General features: G+C 42.9%; 1 protein-coding gene across 3 annotated transcripts; it reads right to left on the reverse strand.

Moving 5' to 3' along the window:
* Positions 1 to 980: 980 nt before the first annotated feature.
* On the reverse strand, positions 981 to 19612 carry GCG (glucagon). Of its 3 annotated transcripts, XM_079983255.1 has the most exons (7): positions 19505 to 19612; positions 14543 to 14643; positions 13997 to 14158; positions 10894 to 10944; positions 6565 to 6702; positions 3237 to 3377; positions 981 to 1156 (listed from the first exon to the last, which is right to left on the reverse strand). In XM_079983255.1, exons 2-7 carry the CDS (start codon positions 14632 to 14634, stop codon positions 1153 to 1155), a joined length of 588 nt encoding a protein of 195 aa, XP_079839381.1. In that variant the 5' UTR covers positions 14635 to 14643; positions 19505 to 19612; the 3' UTR covers positions 981 to 1152. The 3 variants fall into 3 exon arrangements, with proteins under 3 accessions (XP_079839381.1, XP_079839383.1, XP_079839382.1); XM_079983257.1 differs by lacking the exon at positions 13997 to 14158; XM_079983256.1 differs by lacking the exon at positions 6565 to 6702.
* Between the last annotated feature and the right edge of the window lie 362 nt (positions 19613 to 19974).

Genomic DNA, 19974 nt, shown 5'->3' on the forward strand with positions numbered 1-19974 from the left:
GCAAATGTCAAGTGCCCTGCTCAGCAAAATGAACAGGAGGACAACCCCTCCCCCAATTCAGCAAAACATGGGTTGGTTTGCCACATTTTGAAGTAACCCTTAAAAGAGGTCACTGCTTGTAAAACCATTAAGATCTTTAAGTCCAGAATCTAAAATCACCTATTCACAGCACTGGTCACGACTGTCTCCACACATTTATTGATAGGGGCATCCAGCTGATTACTGTCGACAACAAGAAGTCTGAGCTCCTTGGGTCTTGGTCTGATCCAGTGAAGCTTGTGATGTTTTTATGGGGTAGTTGGGTGGGTATTAAGGATGCTATAGAGGAGATTTCCAGCAATGAGTGAGGTCCCTTCCAGATGGGATGCTAATTGCATCCTGGATTTAATTTGTTCATTATTTTTTTTAATATAAAAAGATACAAATAGAATAAGCTGGGGAATGAGTGGCAGTTTTCAGGATCACAACAGGCCTGGTGGGTATTTAACCCCTCCTCCCTGTGGTCCTGAAGAAATCCTTCATCTGAAGCTGTTGTTTGCATTGGTGTCAAAAACAGCAGTTTCCTGCAATTAAAGATCAATGTGAACAAGGGAGGAAAGGGTTAAAACCTTCTGCTGGAATCCTGCCCTGATGATACCATTTGTATTTTGGGGGTTGTTGAGGGAGTTTCACATTGATTTTAAGGGGGATAGAACTGTATTACTATAATTAATTAATTAATTAATTGTTTGATTGAAGCCCCACTTAATTGCCATGGTGGTTTCCAAGCCAGTGGTCCCCCCCTCCCTTAAACAAAAATTCCCATGGAGCGCTTGAAAATTGCTGCAGCTCTGGCAGGTAGCTCTTGCTGGAAATTTAACGGTAAGGATGGCTAGGGGCACAAAAACACAAGGACACCTTCTGAGGGGATTGGGAAAGCTTTATTTCTTACACAAATAAGTGTGGTGGTAATAATAATGATATTAGAAGGGTTCCCAGAGTATTTTTGAATTTGTGGATCATGTGAAGTTTATTATTAGGATTGGATTTAAAGCATCTCCTGAAGGCGAAGTTGTTTTTATGCAAGGCAACTCTGCATCTTCTGCAATCTTCTGTCTCTCTCTGTTTGGGGGATTAGTTCTGTATTCATATTTTATGTGTGGTCTGTATGCTCTATCTGAAAAACACAATAAAAATTGTTAGCGCACAGAGAGAGAGAGATAAAAAAAGGAAAGAGAATTGTGGAGGTTCTTTGTGGACCACTTAACTATTTTTCTGCCTGTTGTGGCCATTGTGACACGCTGTATGATTTTTAAAGGTATTTCTAGTGCCTCTTTTATTTTTTAACTGGTGGTATTTTATTCCACAGAATGAAAGAAGCAATAAAATGCAATTAAAGATCAATGTGAACATTTAATGCAGTAGAGATGCCATTTCCTGTCTTCAACCACAAAGACACAGATATGCCACAGGCTGTCAAAATGAAGCTCATGGACTCCTGAAGGTCTGTGGACCACAGTTTTGGGAACCTCTGCTCTAAACAGTTTTACCTCTCATTGGTGGTTTTGCAGGGTGTGTGTGTGTTTAAAAAGAGAGAGATCCTGGTACAGTGGTACCTCTGGTTATGAACTTAATTTGTTCCGGAGGTCCGTTCTTAACCTGAAGCCATTCTTAACCTGAGGTACCACTTTAGCTAATGGGGCCTCCTGCTGCTGCCGCGCCGCCGCACAATTTCTGTTGTCATCCTGAGGTAAAGTTCTTAACCCAAGGTACTACTTCCAGTTTAGCGGAGTCTGTAACCTGAAGTGTTTGTAACTCGAGGTGTTTGTAACCTGAGGTACCACTGTACTCCTATTGTGATAAAAGTTCAAGGTATAGCTGTCAACTTTTCCCTTTTCTTGCAAGGAATCCTATTCGGAATAAGGGAATTTCCCTTTAAAAAAGGGACACGTTGACAGCTATGGTTCAAGGAAGGAGCATATAATGCCTTACATGAGCAGCAAAAAATGAAGTCCCGGTACTCCCTACTAGTGAGAGCCATTGCAAAAGAAGGCACTGCCTCTAAAACTAAATATTGATAAAAACATGATTGACATCCAGGCACACTGGGACAAAAATATCCCCCCCCCCAAATAATTCAGTGCCTGGCAAATCTGCTTCCTTTCAAAGGTGCCTCCATTTCTGCTACCTGAGGTTGCTGCCTTCTACATAATGGTGGGATCTGCTGCCATTGCCACATGGAAGAGGCTTTGGCTTGCGTGAATGTAATGCTACCTCAATGTTCCAGATTTCTGCTTGCACTGACAGAACATTATTCTCCTCTTCTCCCCCTGTGCACTCCCTAAATCTGTTCTAGGGGTTACATCAACCCTCTGGAGCAAATTTGAGGCAGGTGCAGGGCACGGGGGAGCAGAGAAAGTCCTCTTGTGGAAGTGAAAATCCTTTCCCTGATGGGACATGGTTGCTGAACTCTTGGAGTCCATATGCACCACACATCCAGAGGTATACTTGAAGGTGTTTTCTTCATATAGTTCTCTGGCTGAAACTCAGTCATTTAAACAGCAAGTATACAAGTGCTTTTTAACCTGCTCCCCATCCATGTGTGGAAAAACGGTTTGTTGGTTTGCATGATGGACATATTAGGAACATCTGTCCAGGAGAAATCTGGGGGAAACCCACAGGATCCTCCGGAAATACCCACACTCTTTTTACAAAGTTAAAATCATTCATAAAGCATTTCCAACACTTTACATGCATATGGCCAACCAATTCTCCAGGGGCCACATACCGGGGGTGATTGTGGCCCAAGGTGGTTGTGTCACCACCCAACATAAGAACATAAGAGAAGTCAGCTGAATCAGACCAAAGACCCATCCAGTCTAGAATTCTGTTCTCATAGTTAGCCAACCAGATGCCTATGAGAAGCTGGAAGCAGGACCTGAACACAAAAGTACTCACACATTCACACTCTCCCACATAAGCTGTTCACACACACACACACACACACATCACTGACCTTTTCACCGCATGGTCTACTTTCCTTTTGTCATCACCACCAAAACTGACAAAATTTGGGGGAGCTAGATAAAATGTTTGGGGGGCTGAGCTGTAGATCAAACCCTACAGACAGGAGGTTGGCCGTTCCTGGTGTAAATGAATAACTAAGTGCAATATAAGCAGCCTTCAACACCAACACCAACACCTGCTAATAGGCAATCCAAGAAAAGCTGGTCTACAGTTAGCCAAAATTCAGGCACCTCTGAGTTGGTTTGTTGCTCATCAGCCACTTCAGGAACTCTTTGCCAGCCTCCTCATCCAGGAATCTGTGGTAATCGCTGGTGAAAGTTCCATCCGCATGTCTTCTGCCAACGTTTTCAGCTCCAGCTCCTTCTGAGAAACTTAAAGAGGGGAAATGGACAAATAACATCCTTGTGGGTCAGAATAAATATATCCCCTGCCTAGTCCTTAATGTTGCTCAAATTCTCCCCAGCAAAAAATGTATAGGGCCATATTTTTGTATCTTCTAGCAAAATAGCACTAAGGACATGTTTGCAGACCTAGAAAATGGTTTCTTAAAGAAACAAAAATAATAATTCATAATAGCTTGCAAAGGACAAACGTTTGGCACTTTCAGTCAAGACTGAGAGCTTTTAATGTCCTGATGATTTCAGTGGCAGGTTTTAAAGCTCATGCTTATCTGCCTAAATAAATGGAACTTTAAAGTGTTTAACTTGGGCTTCTTCACGCTTCAGCAGTGTTCGCCTGACCAAATATTACACGCAGCCACTATTAATCTCAGCATGTAATACCAAATCCCACCAGTTGGGATTAATATCTCTAGCATTATGCAGCTATGACATTGAATCCAGACATCTTATTCTAGTGCTGAATTCCTGCTAGTGGGTTCAGGAAATGTTTCTGGAGCTGCAGATCCATTTTAAATAAGTGGGACTGCTCCAGATTAAGCAGGTTATGGATGGGAGCCTTCAAATATGTACAAGAGACAGCTATCTCTACTGTTGATTCATCATCACCCGGGGAACCTTCTGTCTAAACTCTTTGAGAATGTTGATGCAGTATTTCAGTATTCTCTGAGAGCTGTGTTTCCAGAGAATAAAGTTGTTTGCCTCATCCTAGACAGTAATATCCTTCTGTGTGAGAGGATGTATATGGACGCAAACAATTTTTAAATTATTTCACAAGAGAACAAGTTTCTTAGTATCATGTGAGCCAGCTCCTCTGCGTGAGACCACAGGAATGACAACAGAACAAACATTTCCTGAGAAAAAGTTCAGTATTCCTTGCTCAGAATTTTAATCAAGTTCAGAAACAGAAGATACAATATCAAACCGAGGGTTCCAGTGCTACTGTTGGAAGCAAAAGGCAATATTAAAATGTATTCCAAGCATGCTGAACCCAATATACTTCAGAATTAAATGTCCCCACATCAGAGCTGATTGTTTCATCATTTATTTATTTTTTTACTTCTTAATCTCTAGATTTAATTCCTAGGAAGGGGCTGGGAGGAGAGAGGGGGAAATGTGTCAAAATATCTGGCTGTCAGCAACATCAAGGAGTCCTGATGGGTTTTGTAGAGAATCTGCAACAGCCTGCAATATTATTTTCCTCGATCTTTTTGATGATGTGTAAGCATATAAGCATACAGAGAGGAATACTGGGCCTGTTTTAATGGCCTTGGGGGTTGCTTTCAGCAGGTACACAAACAAGAGAACTGTGGCTTGCTGTGATCTTTGCCAAACTAATGTCTTAGATTTGACTGGTAATAATATCAAAGCAGCAGAGTCAGTTTTAAAGAACCATTACATTCTCTCAAAGCTATAAAAGGTCTCAGGGATAACTACACGGTTGTGTTTTTAAGAGAAGAAAAATGGGGGCAGATTTTGAGCAGAAATGTGGCATGCTTAACCCTTTCCCACTTGCCATTTCTCTGGTCCAATTCGCCCCTCCCAGGGTAAAGGGTGAGCCAAGGGCTACACGGCCCATTTTGTTGCTTTTCTCCTTACAATCACGGTTTTCCTTTAAACCAAAGCAAACCACTCCATGCGTTTGCATGCAACATGAGCCACTATGTTATAGGAAACAGAGTGCAAAAGAGGAGTGTTGCTTTCCCATCTTGTATGGTTGCTTTCTCTTTTTGTTTCTGATTCAATGACTGATATCCAGTAGGACAGGTAAGAGCAGACATATACCATGCCTTGCTGCCAATTACAAAAATGTATTTTTGTCTATCAGATTATTATCATCACCGCCATCCCTCTCCAGCCATTGCCACAGGTATCTTCTCAAGAGCCACTGAAATGCCCAAAGTTATCTATAACCAGGTGTTTCAGAAATTCCTTTTTTTTTTACTCTCAGTTGTCTTTCTTCCTAACTTCCAACATGCATCACCATGTTTGACTCTCAGATCTCATTTTGCTATCATCATTACAGCAATCTCATAATCAATATTTATGGCGTTCCTATGGCATACGCAGTGTCTTTCACAGCTGGCAATATAGATTTTGAGCACGGAATCGAGGGAAGGAGGAAGAAAGGCAGGAAGGCAGGAAGGAAGTTGGGCCCTGCTCAGAAAGAGCTCACAGTCTAAAGGTACAAAACAAGTACAGATGGGACAAAGCGTGTTGATCTTTCGACTGCCAGGCCGCACAGGCAAAAATGTGTAGGGGGCTTGCAGACGTCTTTGAGTGGGCTTATTAAGGGAAGGAACGGAGGCAGAAAGATGCCGTTCCAAATGTACAGTCACTGAGGAAGATGGATCAAAGTCAGCAGCAGTGGGTAGAACAGGCCAAAAGGATCAAAAAGAAAAGGAGGTTGTCACGAGAGTGGTGAGAACAGGATGTAGGTGGTTACTGATGGAGTACAGGTTACTGATGGAGGTGTTGGCAGCCTAATGTTATGGGATGCTTTGAGGCAGGAGAGGAGGGGTAAATATATTCAACGTAACACACAGCAAGAGTGGGAAGGCACACACACACAAACACCCTTTTGTAAAGGGATGGGAAAGACAGTGACAGTGTGATGATGAGTTTTTAGCAGCAACTTCTTGAAAAGGAGAGGAGAAGAAGGAGAGGCTTGAAGAGGAGGAGTTTGAACAAACTTTGGAAATGGGAAAAAATGGAAAGGAAAGGAGGATGCTGGGAACAGTGGCAGATTGGGATCCTGGGGCAAATGGGGAACCAGAGAGATTGGGGTTGACAGAACTTGGGGTGGTCAAGAAGCCAGGTGCAAGACGTTTGAATGGAAGCAAAGCAGGATAGGGAAGAAATCAGAGGAAACGTGAAACCAACATTGATCTTCTGTACCACTTGACCTCATGGAGAAAACGTGACCCATTCGAGCATGAAACAGCACAATCAAAGTCTCAAAAGAACTACGTTTTAATTGGAAGGTAGATCATTCCACACCCATGACAACATTTTCAATTACAAAAGAAGACTATGAAATACAGTGAGGAAGGTGTGGGAGCAATACATTGTGGTTCCAGCAGGCTTCGATTGGCATTAATCCCCCCCCCCAAAAAAGCTAAGAAATGCTTAATGATAGTAGCAACAGATGGATTCTTACTCTCTTCTTCCTCCTCCATTTGCTAGCCAAGCAATGAACTCCTTGGCAGCTTGGCTCTCCAAGTAAGAGCTGATGTCACTGGTGAAGGTGCCATCAGCATGTCTCTCGTATTCAGCATGACGCCTGGCGAGTCCGTTGCTAAAAGAAGAGCATTTGCCTTAGAACTAGGAACGTTGGTGAATTTCACAATAATCGAGCATGCACACAAGCACAGCTTCATCCACTTGTTTGCGAGCTTTGAGAGCCGATTGCGCCTCGGGCAAGTGTTAGCAATATTTAACAAGACCAGTTGCGGCGGTGGCAAGAAAATAACAGACTGAAAGGCTGTGTGTTGAAGTTGGCTGTTGTAACTATACAGCCCTTTTCAAACTCAGATTGGCTGCGCTTCTGGAATGTGTGCTCCTATGAACTCTGCTTAGCTAAGATGATGGCACTAGCCGTGGGTCGGGCACACCAACGCCTCTGTTGCATTGCAGGAAGAAGAAAACAAAGACACTGCAAGACAAGCAAATCACAATCTGCCTGGGGGTGTGCAGATGGATGCTCAATTATGATGGGCAGCGATGAATGTAATGGCAGCAGAACGACAAAGAGCAAAATCCATTGTGCAAAAAAGTTATCGCAACAAAGGTGAACCAAAGTCAGTTATGATATTTTAAAAGGAGAGGGAGAGAGATTGGACCGAGCTGACATGTGATGAATAGTAGACTGAAACAGAGAGAATTTGAGCAAGCATGATGTGAAAAACAAATGAGCTGGTCAGTGACTGCGGACCCCATCCCTACTCATGACTCAGGCTGCCTTCTTCCTTTGTCTTTTTGCTCCCAGCATCTCCTCCATCTCTCTCTCTCTTTAGTGCTGACCCTATAATGAGCCATGTGACACACACATCTCAGGTGGCAGACTGCCTACTCCATCCACCACTCGTGGATCCACCGGCCACCACTGCAGCCAGCCCACCATTCACTGTGACTGCGGCCACCACCATTGCCCACCCACCAAACACAGACTGCTGCTTCAGGGAAGCAACTAGAGGTGCTCCGAGGTGGCTCTCTGGACTTAACACTCCTGAGTTGGAGGCATTGTGGTTGAGGCAGCCACAGAGAGCATAGACAGATCATGTCAGTTCAACTGCCCATCCTATTCCTAGCATGACCAAGTAATAGAAATAGGAGGCATTGCAGACTGGACCAGATGATTCTCAATGGGTAGAGATCTAAGTATCCTCAGCGGGAAGGAGAAGGTTTAGCCCACACCAGGGGCCAAAGGAAGAGAAAAGGGAGAGTGTGAGTGGTTAGGTCAGATTCAGTTGTGTCCACCTGGAAAGAAGTGGGGCAGTTCTAGGTTCCATACGACTGCTTTCCAAAGTGCTAACTTGCACTTGGACACATTCGGTCTGCATTCCCAATAAGCCAGTTTGGTTGTCAAAATTAGCATGGAAGGTTATTTGACTGGCTCTCTGATTTCAGGAATTAAGGAGACAGCTCCACTGCAGGACAAGAGCTATTAAGGTCTTCAAAGGAGACTCCTGCTGCCCTCCCCCCAACACATCCACAAGGAAATGGCTCTAGTGCCAGCCCAGTTTAGATACTGGTAAAGAAGAAATCTGTACTCCCCCCCCCCCCACAGCTCAATCAAACCTACTATTCGGTTAGGAAGATTTGCCTCAAGCAACTGCTGACACCACAACAATATGATCCACACCTGTATCTCATTGCAAATTCTAGCATTTAGCAGACCAAGCAATCCTAAGTATAGTAAGCCAGTGGGACCCGCTTGACTGAAACCAGTGTTAGTTACCCCTATTCCAAACTCAGTTCAGGAGTAGGGCTACTGGCAGCTGAGCTGGCCAAGTCTGGCAGAGGGAAAACAAGTCTTTAAGACAGAGTTTCACTTAACACCACCCCTTTTTGCTGATGTACCTCTGCAGGCTTGCTAGATCACATGACTTAGCTGAACAGAGTTAAGATCTAGGATTTGATTCAGCTTGCTACACCAGGATGAAGATGTTTCACTAGCATTTTGCTAACTGAATCAGGATTTGGAGCTTATGCTGGCATAGCCCAGCTATGCCAGGAAAAAGCTGGCTGAGCTGAATATCTTCTGGAGCCGACCTCTCTCAACCCAGCAGGTTTGGGGTTTGAATTGTCCCCTTATGGCATCTGTAAACAGTTGTCCACAATAGTACCTCTACAGCAAGAGGACATACAGCACGGGTATGGAGATGTATCGCTTGACGAGAAATCAGGATGTGCTTAACGGTGGAGGTGCTTCCATCAACCTTTTGCCGGCCATGAGTTTTGCTAAAGGGTTCCACTCCCTCCTACACACAAAATGCCCAGCCAAATCAAAGGTGTCAAAGATTCCATTCATCCAGAAACCTCTTTTCATTCTAGGATCAATGAGGGTAGGGGCTGATAGCTTCATTCAGGGGAAAGAACGGAATCAGTGGCCGCCTCTACTGTACACCATCTTTCTGAGAATTCTTCCCAAAGACACCTCAAATGAAAAATGGATGTGTTCCCAACCTTTCCTGATGCGATACCCGAGTCATACTGAATCTTCCCTTGCTATTCCCCGCCATTTCAGATTTCCACAAACATATCACTACTGCATTTCTGTTTGTTTGGAAGTTCATGCATAGTAAAACTATTCCCTATATGCATTTTTTTTTTTTTTAAGTTTTATGCTGGATCCCATTTCACTTTCCCCACCAACATTTTTAGAATCCCTTGGTTTTCCCCCCTCCACTGAATTACATTATGCTTAGTGATTCTTGTGTCTGTGTTAGATTCATGAGTTGAATGTCTACATATTTTGAGAAGCACCGTTAAAGGCATTTAGTGTAAACCTATGTAAAACTCTGTAAGCTTGTTAGCTAAGGACTACTTCACACTCCTTGTGGACATGACTACATATAACATATTTTACATCCACAAGTAAAAATATAATGTACGCAAACAGGTGCATTGCACAGGTGCATGTGTCAGGAAGCTGTGATGGGCTCTGGTTCCCTGCAACCTGCACCGCATGGTATCATGTATCCACTTGGTATTTACCCCCACCTAATGTGTGAAGTAGACCGGGCATCATGATCAATCAAGAGAACATAATCCAAAAGGCAGGTGTGGGTGGTTCTAACAACACACTTGTCCACAATGCCAAGGGAACAGCTACCTGTGATATCATGTCTGAAACTAGCAGACATCATTGTTTTTATCTGACCATACTTGAATTCATTATAAAACTCTAACTTGAGCTACTGCCCTAAGCCCGTCTATTTGTGTGTCACTGTCATGGAATGGAACAGCCATGAAAGAGAAGTCACCCCCAATCCAGGAAGGATCATGCACAAGCAGAAAGAGGTTTCCATGCACACATAACTTCACAAAAAGCTACTGTGTACAAAAAGCCACATTTGGTACACCCTGGGAGGACAGCCACAGTTCAGTGGTAGATTTGATCTGCGTGCAAAAGGTCTTAAATCCAATCCCTAATGTTACCAGATAAAAGGATCAGGCAGCAACACTTGGGGAAGGGGAACCTCTGCCTGAGGCTCTGGAGAACCACTGTCATTCCGGTCTAGCTTAGATGGTTCTCTAAGGTGGGTGTGAGAAACCTTTGGCCCTCTGGATGTAGCTGAACTATGAACCCCACCATTGCTGGCCAAGTTTGCTGCGGTTGATGGGAGATGAGGTTCAGCAGCATCAGGAAGGGCCAAGCTTCCCCACAGCTGCTATAAGCATCATCATATGTAGACATTACGTGCTGGGATAACTTTTTCCAGGAGGCACACCTTCTCTCCCACCAGATGGTCAGATCTGCATTGTCAGCATTGAGAGGGGAGATTCTTCATAGGCAGTAGCATCCATGTAGCACACTATTGCACTTGAGGGCTAATGTTTTCCAGTGTGTGTGTGTGTGTGTGTGTGTGTGTGTGTGTGTGTGTGTGTATAAACTGAGAGCACTTCCAGACTGTTGGTGTGTTCAGGTGGGATGCAAATTGTTCAGGTACTGGCAAATTTATAGGGGAATGGAACAAACCCGCTTTCCCAAAAGAGTGGACTTTTTGAAGTAAGGAAGGTGGCTGGGAAATGTGCTGGAAAGTGTGGGATAACACTTGCCTCGACACAACTGTCACCTAACTTCTCCACAAACAGATCAGAAAAAAGCTTGTTAAATAGCCAGAATTCTCTAATCTCCCTGCAAACCAAGAGGAATGAGTACTCAATCAACTGTCCACCTGGAAGTACCCTAGTCAAATTGGTTTAGGATCTATTTTTTTATATATTCCCTGTGTTAAAAAAAATATGAAATTACTTAAAATACCTTGAGAGATTGTCCAGGAGGTTTTCTTTCTCACTCTCTTCACGGCCTTGTCTGCAGCAGAGGTCCATAGGCATTAGGTTATTAAAATTACATTTGCACAGATATGTAGACGGGGCAGGGGGGAACCCATTGCACATCAGTTAACTAACTTAAATGTATACAACAAGAATCATATAGGAATTCCATTACTTCTGCATTTAATTCTATAAATATCCCAGCGTTGTCTTTCGTTGGGGACATAATTTATATATGTATTACAACTGATTGACCAACCACTGCACCCAGCAGCTAAGAATGATCAATCCTGTTTGGTGTCTTAGAATGAAAGACACCTCCAAAAGTGTTTAGGACCACAACTCCCATCAACCCCAGGGTGGCTATTGGGAAAAGCTGGGCTTAATCTGATGGGCTGTGGTCTGTTCAAAAGGAACATTGGCACAGCCACTCTTGATATTCCATAACCAATGGAAGGCTGTGAAGTTCTCCTTTGCATTCTGGTAGGCTGTAGGATTGATGGGTAGGGAGGCTGCCCACAGAATGAACTCAGCCACAAAGACAACAACACTCTAGAGGGACCCCTTTCCTGGCAGCTCTCTGCTTGCCCTGTGCATAACATAAAGTGGCAGGACCATGACCTCTTAGATTATCTGAGACTTTCACATATACCATAAGAGAGCTTCATTTATCAAGTTGCTAGCCAATGTCATCTGATTAAGGCATTGTTCGACAGACTGATTGAACAACAGTGATGGCTAAAGTGAACACAAGACCTCAAAAGAGAAACAACAACAACACACATGACAGTGAAGCAGCAATGGCAACAAAGTATGTGGACAGCAACATATCAAATACTGATACGTGAATGAGAGACACCAAAGTACCAAATGACTTTGGCTGTCAGCATGAGAAATGGTGAATGATCCAAACATAAAGTTGTGAAGGAGAAGTAAAGAGGGGGTGGAATAAAGAAAAGTAAACCCACACACACAGTTGGTTTATTTCAGGAGTTTCCAATAGTACATTGCTTTTGGTTAGATTTTGCTGCATTGGTTTTCCAAGCTGTATTCCAGGGAAGGCTGGTGTTCCTTAGAAGCTTGGCTGCTGGTCCTCAATCAGAAGATTATCAGTGGCTAAGCAATGCTGCAATGTAGTTTCCCCATCACTGTCAGTGCTCCTACAAGGGAATGTTATAGGTCACACTGTCAGTTCATTGAGGGCTACACTGGTGCCTGATCACCTTGGCTGAGAAGTGAGAGGATGCTCTAGAACACTTCCTGGCATCTTCTTCAATGGAATAGTAATACCATGGCAGATGAACTGGAATTCCTCACTTGACAAATCAGCAGAGTAAGGATCCCCCGAAGGCAAGCAATTTGAAAGCCATTACTTTACTGCACGACAGTACTATGGGTAGGATCCACAGTGGACCAATTCCTTCCTTTGTGCTTTCACCTTGTGCAGAGGGGGCATCGAGATGCATCCAATGAACTTCTTCCATGGACAAGTCTGTTTCATGTAGCCAGCTATGCACATAGTTCATGTCTAAGGATGTTCATATCTGCATGCATAACTTTCCTCCTTGGGCCCACATTCTTCTGGGAAAGAGACCATAGCTCAGTGCACATGCCTTGTGTACTGAAGGTCCCTGATTCAGTATGGTGTCTCCAGTTAAAGATCAGGTTGCAAGTAACAAGAAACACCTGCTTGAGAGCTTGGAGAGTGCCTGGTAGTCAGAGTAGATAACTTTGGGCTTGATGGGGAAATAGTCTCACCCTGACATAAGGCACGGTTTTTTCCTAGGGGAAGGGCACATGCTTCATATACTAAAGATCCAAGATTCAGTTCCTGGCATCTCTAGGAAAGCAGGGCTAAGAAAGACCCCATACAAAACTCTGGAGAGGTGCAGCCAGTCAGTGTAGACAATAGTGAGTTAGATGGACAATGGTCTCACTTGGTATAGTGTTCTATATTCCAACCCAAATGCTCCAGTGTATTGCAGTACTATAGCTGGAACATACCTTGCTCTGCTTTAGGAGGCTATGTAGACTGTTCTGTCTATTGTGTTATCTTCTTTTAAACCACGTGCCCGTTATTATCTTGATCCTACATATGGTAATGTTAAACTTCCAAATAAAGCTGTTCCAAAAATAATTTCACTTAATGGCCTTAGAACTTTGTCATTCTTCTGATAACAAAGTTACAGATTTGAATGTTTCAAAAGGTCCTCATTGTCTCATCTCTGAAAATGTGTGTGTGTGTGTGTGTATGCATTGTTTGATAGGATGTTTTAAAATGAAACTGATATTCTAGTGTACAGGTTTTATTTTGCCATTGCCGTGTCCTGGTTAGAGCGCTTGATTAGGGCCTGAGATACCAGGGATGCCCCACTCAGCAATGAGCCAAAAGGCATACCAGCAATGATAGTCAGAATTGGGAGGAACAATAGCTGCACCAGCACAGTATCATTCTGCTATGAGCGTGATTGAAAAAACACGCACTGGATTGTAGCCAAAGCGTTCAGATGTTCTTCAGCTTTAACTCTATTGATCAAATGGGAGTTGCTCAAGTAGACAGTGTTTACTGTTGCACAATTCCCATTCCTTTCAGCGGGTTTTGCATGAGAAAACTTTTCATTTGATTGTTAGTTATTTCAACTAACACCTGTTGGGAAAATGTTACAATGAGATTTACCTAGCATCTGTATCTCAGGGTGCTGGAAATTAGGGAGTGGCACATTTGCAGCAAAGAGATGACGCTGAATTCTTTGTGAAAAGATGCTTTTGTAGTAGATTCGAGTGATGCTGTTTGCTCCAATCTCTCAGCATAGAATGGGCTGTAAATCAGGATGGATAGATGGATGAACAAACAATTGGACAGATGACTGGATGGATGGATGGATGGATGGATGGACAGATGGATGGATGAACACTGAAGCTCTTGGAATTGATTCAAACTCTATATATTTAGTTGGTTGAAGTTATCCCCTCATCATGCAATCTCCTGGGTCTCCTATGGTACCAGGTACACCAGCATAAGACTTTCTTGTGCGTGCCAAGTGGCAATTTATAAGGGGGTTCAGGTGGGGTTTGTCCATTTTGCTTACCCGCTTCTTTTAGTGTTCATTAACCACTGTACAAAATCTTGAGCTCGTATCGTGTCCAAGTACTTGCTGTAATCGCTGGTGAATGTACCTTGTGAATGACGTTTCACTTCATTCAGCTGTCTAGAGTCATCTAATAGTTCGGCCTGGGAAGCCTTGAAGGATCTATAAGTGTGGTTTGTAACAAATTATTTGTACTGAAAATTGCACATTTTGAAAGTCACCGTACCATGTATCAACCTCCTCATAAGAGATATGCAACTAATGTACTAGAAGTAATAATGGCTGCTAAGAAAGGATTGTTAGTTGCTTAATAACAGTTTGGTAATGGGAAATAGAGATTTTGCTTACACAACAAAAGCCAAAGGGACAAAAGCTCCACTGGTTGAATTGGCAATTTCATTTGCTGCCGCCTTATCCAATTTTTGGGGGGTGGCAAGATTAAATGATAGCATCTTAAACGGACTTCTGTGCCAGCTCTGTTACCAGAAAATACGTAGCCCACATTTGGGTTATTATAGCATTAAAAGTTTGATCTCTGGTGTTTACCTGGATTTCTCTTCTCTGTCTTGAAGGGCACTTTGCCAGCTGCTCTGTACAATCATTAAAAGCAACCCAGCCACAAAGTACATGTTTTTCATTTTCGTCACCTGTAGGGCAGAGTTAGAGGGGGAAATAGTCATTGCAGCCTGCTCCATACACTCGAGACCTGGCCTGAAGACACTGAAAGATGGATCAGCCATTATACCTCCATGTGGAAGTCACAAAGAACTATTCTGTGTACCAGAGGAATTTCCATAGGAAGAAGCCTCAGACCAGTTTAGATGATCCATTCATCTAATTCATTCACCACCACCACCCCAGTTTATGATAAGCCTAAAAACCTCAATTTGTGTTCAAAGTAGTAGGGATCGTTTAATGTACCACTCTGCCTGACAGGAGTTCCCCCAGAATCTCAGGCAGAGGTTTTCCCCACCACTTAGTTCCTGACATGTTTAGCTGGAGTTGCCAGAGATTGAATCTGGAACAGTTTGCATGCTATAAGCACATGGCCATACCTTTTGGGGAAAGCCATGCTTATGAAGAATCTACATGTCAATACAGTGAAATCCTAGTGGTCGCTAGCACAGGCATAAAGTCTTCCAAACGTTCTAGGTGAAACCACATGACTAGTGGATTTTACAGCCCCAACCTGGAGTGTTGCTGCCCAACAGATACAACTCTTGACAGCTTCCATCACAGGGGTGTGGCATATGAATATGAACCTTACCCACTGAAATCAGTTTGACTTCCTTACCTGTGGGATGAATCTCCATAGAGACTAAAAATTAATAGAGGATTTAGAGGATTAAATATGATTTAGAGCAGTGTACCCCAAACTTAGGGACACGAGTGGCGCTGTGGGTTAAACCACAGAGCCTAGGACTTGCTGATCAGAAGGTTGGCGGTTCGAATCCCCACGACAGGGTGAGCTCCCGTTGCTCGGTCCCTGCTCTTGCCAACCTAGCAGTTCGAAAGCACGTCAAAGTGCAAGTAGATAAATAGGTACTGCTCCAGCAGGAAGGTAAACGGCGTTTCCGTGCACTGCTCTGGTTTGCCAGAAGCGGCTTAGTCATGCTGGCCATATGACCCGGAAGCTGTATGCCGGCTCCCTCGGCTAATAAAGCGAGATGAGCGCTGCAACCCCAGAGTCGGTCACGACTGGACCTAATGATCAGGGGTCCCTTTACCTTTACCTATCCCAAACTTGGGTCTCCATCTGCTTTTGGATTACAGTTCCCATCATCCCTGACCACTGGTCTCACCAGCTAGGGATGATAGGAGTTGTAGTCTAAAAAACAGCTAGAGACTCAAGTTTGGGGAAACACTGATTTAGAGAGTGTAAAGATGATTACTCCATAATTCAATTGCGTAAATAATGAAAAGGAATTTCTAGCACCCTGCGATATGGCACAACTTTTATGTGGGTTTCTATTTATAGTTACCAACCACTGGCACAATTCTGCAAAACTGAGTTATGCAACCACGTCACTCTGAAAGCAGGGGCACGGGACTTGATCAAAGCAAACAAGCTCTTTTGCTATGTTAGGCCCTGTTTTGTAATGTGTTTTGTAAGAATGCATACAAACTGTCCTGCCGCCACTGCTGCCTTGCCTGCCACCACCTTCCTTTTCAGATTTGCAAGAATAACGCAGTCCTGCTTTCCCTTCCTTATGTCCTTCAGCAGTGCAATGCTGCCTCCTAGTGCTATTTCCCAAGAGGGCATGCTTCTTCCCAATGATATTCTAAAAATCTCAAGCCAATGCTCTCGATGGCCTCTCTTAGGGATGAATATATATGCTGATGAAGACACTCTCCACAACATCTGGATCAAGAGAGGCTATGCAAGCTCTGGACCAGTGCACAAACACAGTGGTGGATTGAATGAGGGCCAATAAACAGGGTCCGAACCTTGGGGAGATGGAAGGTTTTGGGGTCGGTGGCTTCTGTGTCTGAAATATAAGCCAATTGCCTGTTCTGGATGGGGTGATGCACCCTGTAAAGGATCAGGTACATAGCTTGGAATACGCATGGATGCACCTTTGTGATTCGAGGGCCAAGTGACCTCTGTGGCCAGGAGTACCTTTTCCCAGCTTCAGAACATAATAAGAGGCTGTTGGTTCAGGTCAATGGCTGATCTAGTTCAGCATCCTGTTCACACAGTGGCCAACCGGGTGTTTGTGGGAAACCTGCAAGCAGGAGAGCACGCTCCCCTCCGATGGCTTCCAGCCACTGGTATTCAGAAGCATTGCTGCCTTTAACTGTGGAGGGAGAGCACAGGCATGTGGCTAGTAGCCATTGATCGTCATCTCCTCCATGGATTTGTCTACTTCTCTTATAAAGCCAACCACATTGGTGGCCATTGCTGCCTCCTCGGGGAGCGAGTCCCATAGACTGACTATGTGTTTCATGAAGAACTGCTTTCTCATATCTGCCCTAAATCTTCCAACATTCAGCTTCACTGGAGGTCTGCAATTTCCTGTACTATGAGAAAGGGAGGAAAACTTTTCTTGAACCGCTTTCTCCATAACGTGCCTGGTTTTATAAATTTCTGTGATATCACCTTTTACTTGCCTTTTCTCTAAACTACAAAAACAAACAAAACCAACTTGAAAAACAAGTCCTTAGCAGTAAACTCTGTTGAATTAAACAGGCTTACAAGCCCACATGTTTAGAATCAAGGTGTATTGCTGCTAATCTATATACAATAGTATACAGAAGATTTTATTTGTTGTTGAAAAACCTAGGTGTGTGCACCACTATTGGGGCGCATTGTGATGTTCCAATTTACAAAAGAAGAAACCAACACCATGCTCAAAAAGTAAAACGGAAAAGAATGCTTGACAAATATGGAAGAAAACTGCCTTCCTTGCTAGGAGTGAGGAATTGGCAAATCTGACCATTTTGCTTTCTCTGTTTCCCATTTTCTGTTAAGTCCAGTTCTCCACATTTCAATCATTTTTCAATCATGAAAATTCACCATCATTTCCGCGTGAATTTCTCATAATATGCACATTTTTGCATGCAATTCCTCCTGATAGATGCGTTTTTGCAATTTCCTGTTATATGACGCATCTTTGTATGCTATTTACTGTAATATATGCTCATTCATGTACACTGTACCCTAGTTTCTGCATTCTTGTGAGGAGAATACTTGGCTGAAGAAGTGCATTGGAAAATTCAGAAAAGTGCAAAGTTCAAGGGATAGTTATGCTTTGGTTAAAGAATGGTTTCAGAACGGGTGAATTATGGCTTACATTGGAGGCTTCTCATAGGGCACTGGTGGCTATAATCCAGGGTAGGTAAGACAGTTGTTTACCATAGTTTTATAATTTTCTGGAAGCTGTCCAGAGTGGCTTGGACAGCCCAGTCAGATGGGTGGCATATAAAATCATCATCATCATCATCATCATTTTTCTCTCACACTAGCTAAAGGGTAACATGATTATTGTGAATTGAGGTAAGGAACATGAACTGAAATGGTGTGAGAGAATAAGATTCCTACGTGTTAATTAACACACTTTTAATTTCAGATTTTTTGGAGTGGGGCTTAGGATGGAACAGCAACTCATTATCCCATCACCTTGAAACTTTCTCATACTCTACATAGAAAAGTTTTCTACCATTCATCCATTGGTGATGCTGCTTCAGCCACCAGAGTTCTTGGCTTATAATTCTACATCATTTAGAATAAGACAGAGAAGTTATCTCCAAAACAAAAAGATCAATGTACCCAATAAATTGTTATTTCCCATTGAATCCTCTACGCCCCATAGGGATATCTATTTTAATGCCTATGTAAGGTGTAAAAGATCACTTCCTGTACCTAAAAATTGCAATGGAGTCTCTATATGTGGATTGGGGCCCTGGTTAAGGTCAGAGACATTCAACACTCACCCCTACCCAGTTCTGTGATGCAAATCTCTCCTACCCTGAAACTACTACTAGCTGGAGATGGGAAAAAATGCAGGCAGATTGTACTATTGCACTGAAGAATTAGGAAGTGAGAACGGACTGACTCCCCCTTCTCTTGCAACAGAGCTCCATCTGAAATACTTTTCAGAAATGAAAAGGAATAGGGAATCCAATCACAGATTCTTGCATTGCAGAGTCAGATCAATAATTTTTTTTTTAAAGAGACCCTTTTATGGTAAAAGTGTCATAAACTGAAAACGAATTGAGGGTTAACCATCACTGTGTGATTCTGCAGAAGCAGATTAAGGACATGATCCAGCCAAAGTTTAATTTTTTTAAAAAAAGTTTTTATATACTTCTGCATCATAAAATATTAGGGCATTGAAGTTAAGCATTTTAAAGCTCCAATTCAATGAAGAGAATTAGAGAGCAATCCTTCGTACAGTCAATGAAACTTACATTTACAAGGAAAAAGAGATAGGATCAAGGCTGCACGGCATAAACTGAACCCTTCTTGGCTATTCATGGGGCATGAAAGATCTCAACTTTGGCTGGAGTGTTCCCAAATTTTGTTTGGCTTACGAGGGTAGTGCTTTTGAAATGTTGCTCTTTAATTTAACAAGGAACGATTCTGCATCTAAACCTCCCTTTTTCTTTTTCTTTAAAAAAAACACAAAAAAATGAAATACAAAATATCCTCATTTTTTAAAAACAACAACAAAACAAACCACCCTCCCTCAACACTTTCATCAGGAATTTTCTCACAATTATACAATCAGTCTTTCTCTCTATCTGTCTATAATTTTATCATAATTATACAATTAGGTTTTTTCTCCCTGCCTGTTGTCATTTACTTCAGTATTACAAACAGCATAGCTTGTGAGTGAAATGGATTTTAAACTAGTTTGCATCGTATTTCTCAATCCGATGCTTATCATCAAGAGGGAGAAAAAGGAAAACTATTACAAAGCAACCTGTTGATGCAGCCTAAGTTAGCCAAACATACAAGAAGTTCTCCCAATGAATACTACAGGTAACTTATCTTATTCTTCTTACCTGTAGGTATTTTGGAAGGGTTATGGAGAAGCACGAAAGGCAGTGCTGCCTCTTTCTTCTGGGACTTCTGGAAGCCTTGAGGATCCAAGAGTAATTGTCTGCTAGTCTCTCCTGCTCAGTCATGGATATCTATATATACTGTTCAGCTCTGGGAAGCACTTATAGGAGTGCATCATTGCTGACAGTTTCCTTAGTCAATTGCGGTGGGGTGGGGGAATTCTGTTGTTTGCCATTCTTTGCATTTGACCATTTTTTTACAACTGATTTCACACGTCTGTTCTGTTTACTCCGTGACATCAGTGTTGACACAGAGCCTAACGAAGTCAATGAGGTGTCACTGTCAAAAGAAGTAACTGTCACCGTAATATTAGACCGACCCAGCGTAGGAATCGAGCGCTTGGGAAACAATGCATTCCTTATGGCACACACAAACACAATGGGAGCACAATTAAATGCAATTCATATTTGAT

This window comes from Podarcis cretensis (assembly GCF_951804945.1).
Source record: "Podarcis cretensis genome assembly, chromosome: 1".
Classification (NCBI taxonomy): Eukaryota; Metazoa; Chordata; class Lepidosauria; order Squamata; family Lacertidae; genus Podarcis; species Podarcis cretensis.

Excerpts from the sequence above, each read along its gene's own strand:
- GCG (XM_079983255.1), bottom strand. The coding sequence starts at position 14,634 with ATGAAAAACATGTACTTTGTGGCTGGGTTGCTTTTAATGATTGTACAG. Across the intron at positions 14,159-14,542 it reads GACAGAGAAGAGAAATCCAG|ATCCTTCAAGGCTTCCCAGG; the intron begins GTAAACACCAGA and ends CCACACTTATAG. Across the intron at positions 3,378-6,564 it reads AATGGAGGAGGAAGAAGAGA|TTTCTCAGAAGGAGCTGGAG; the intron begins GTAAGAATCCAT and ends CCCCTCTTTAAG.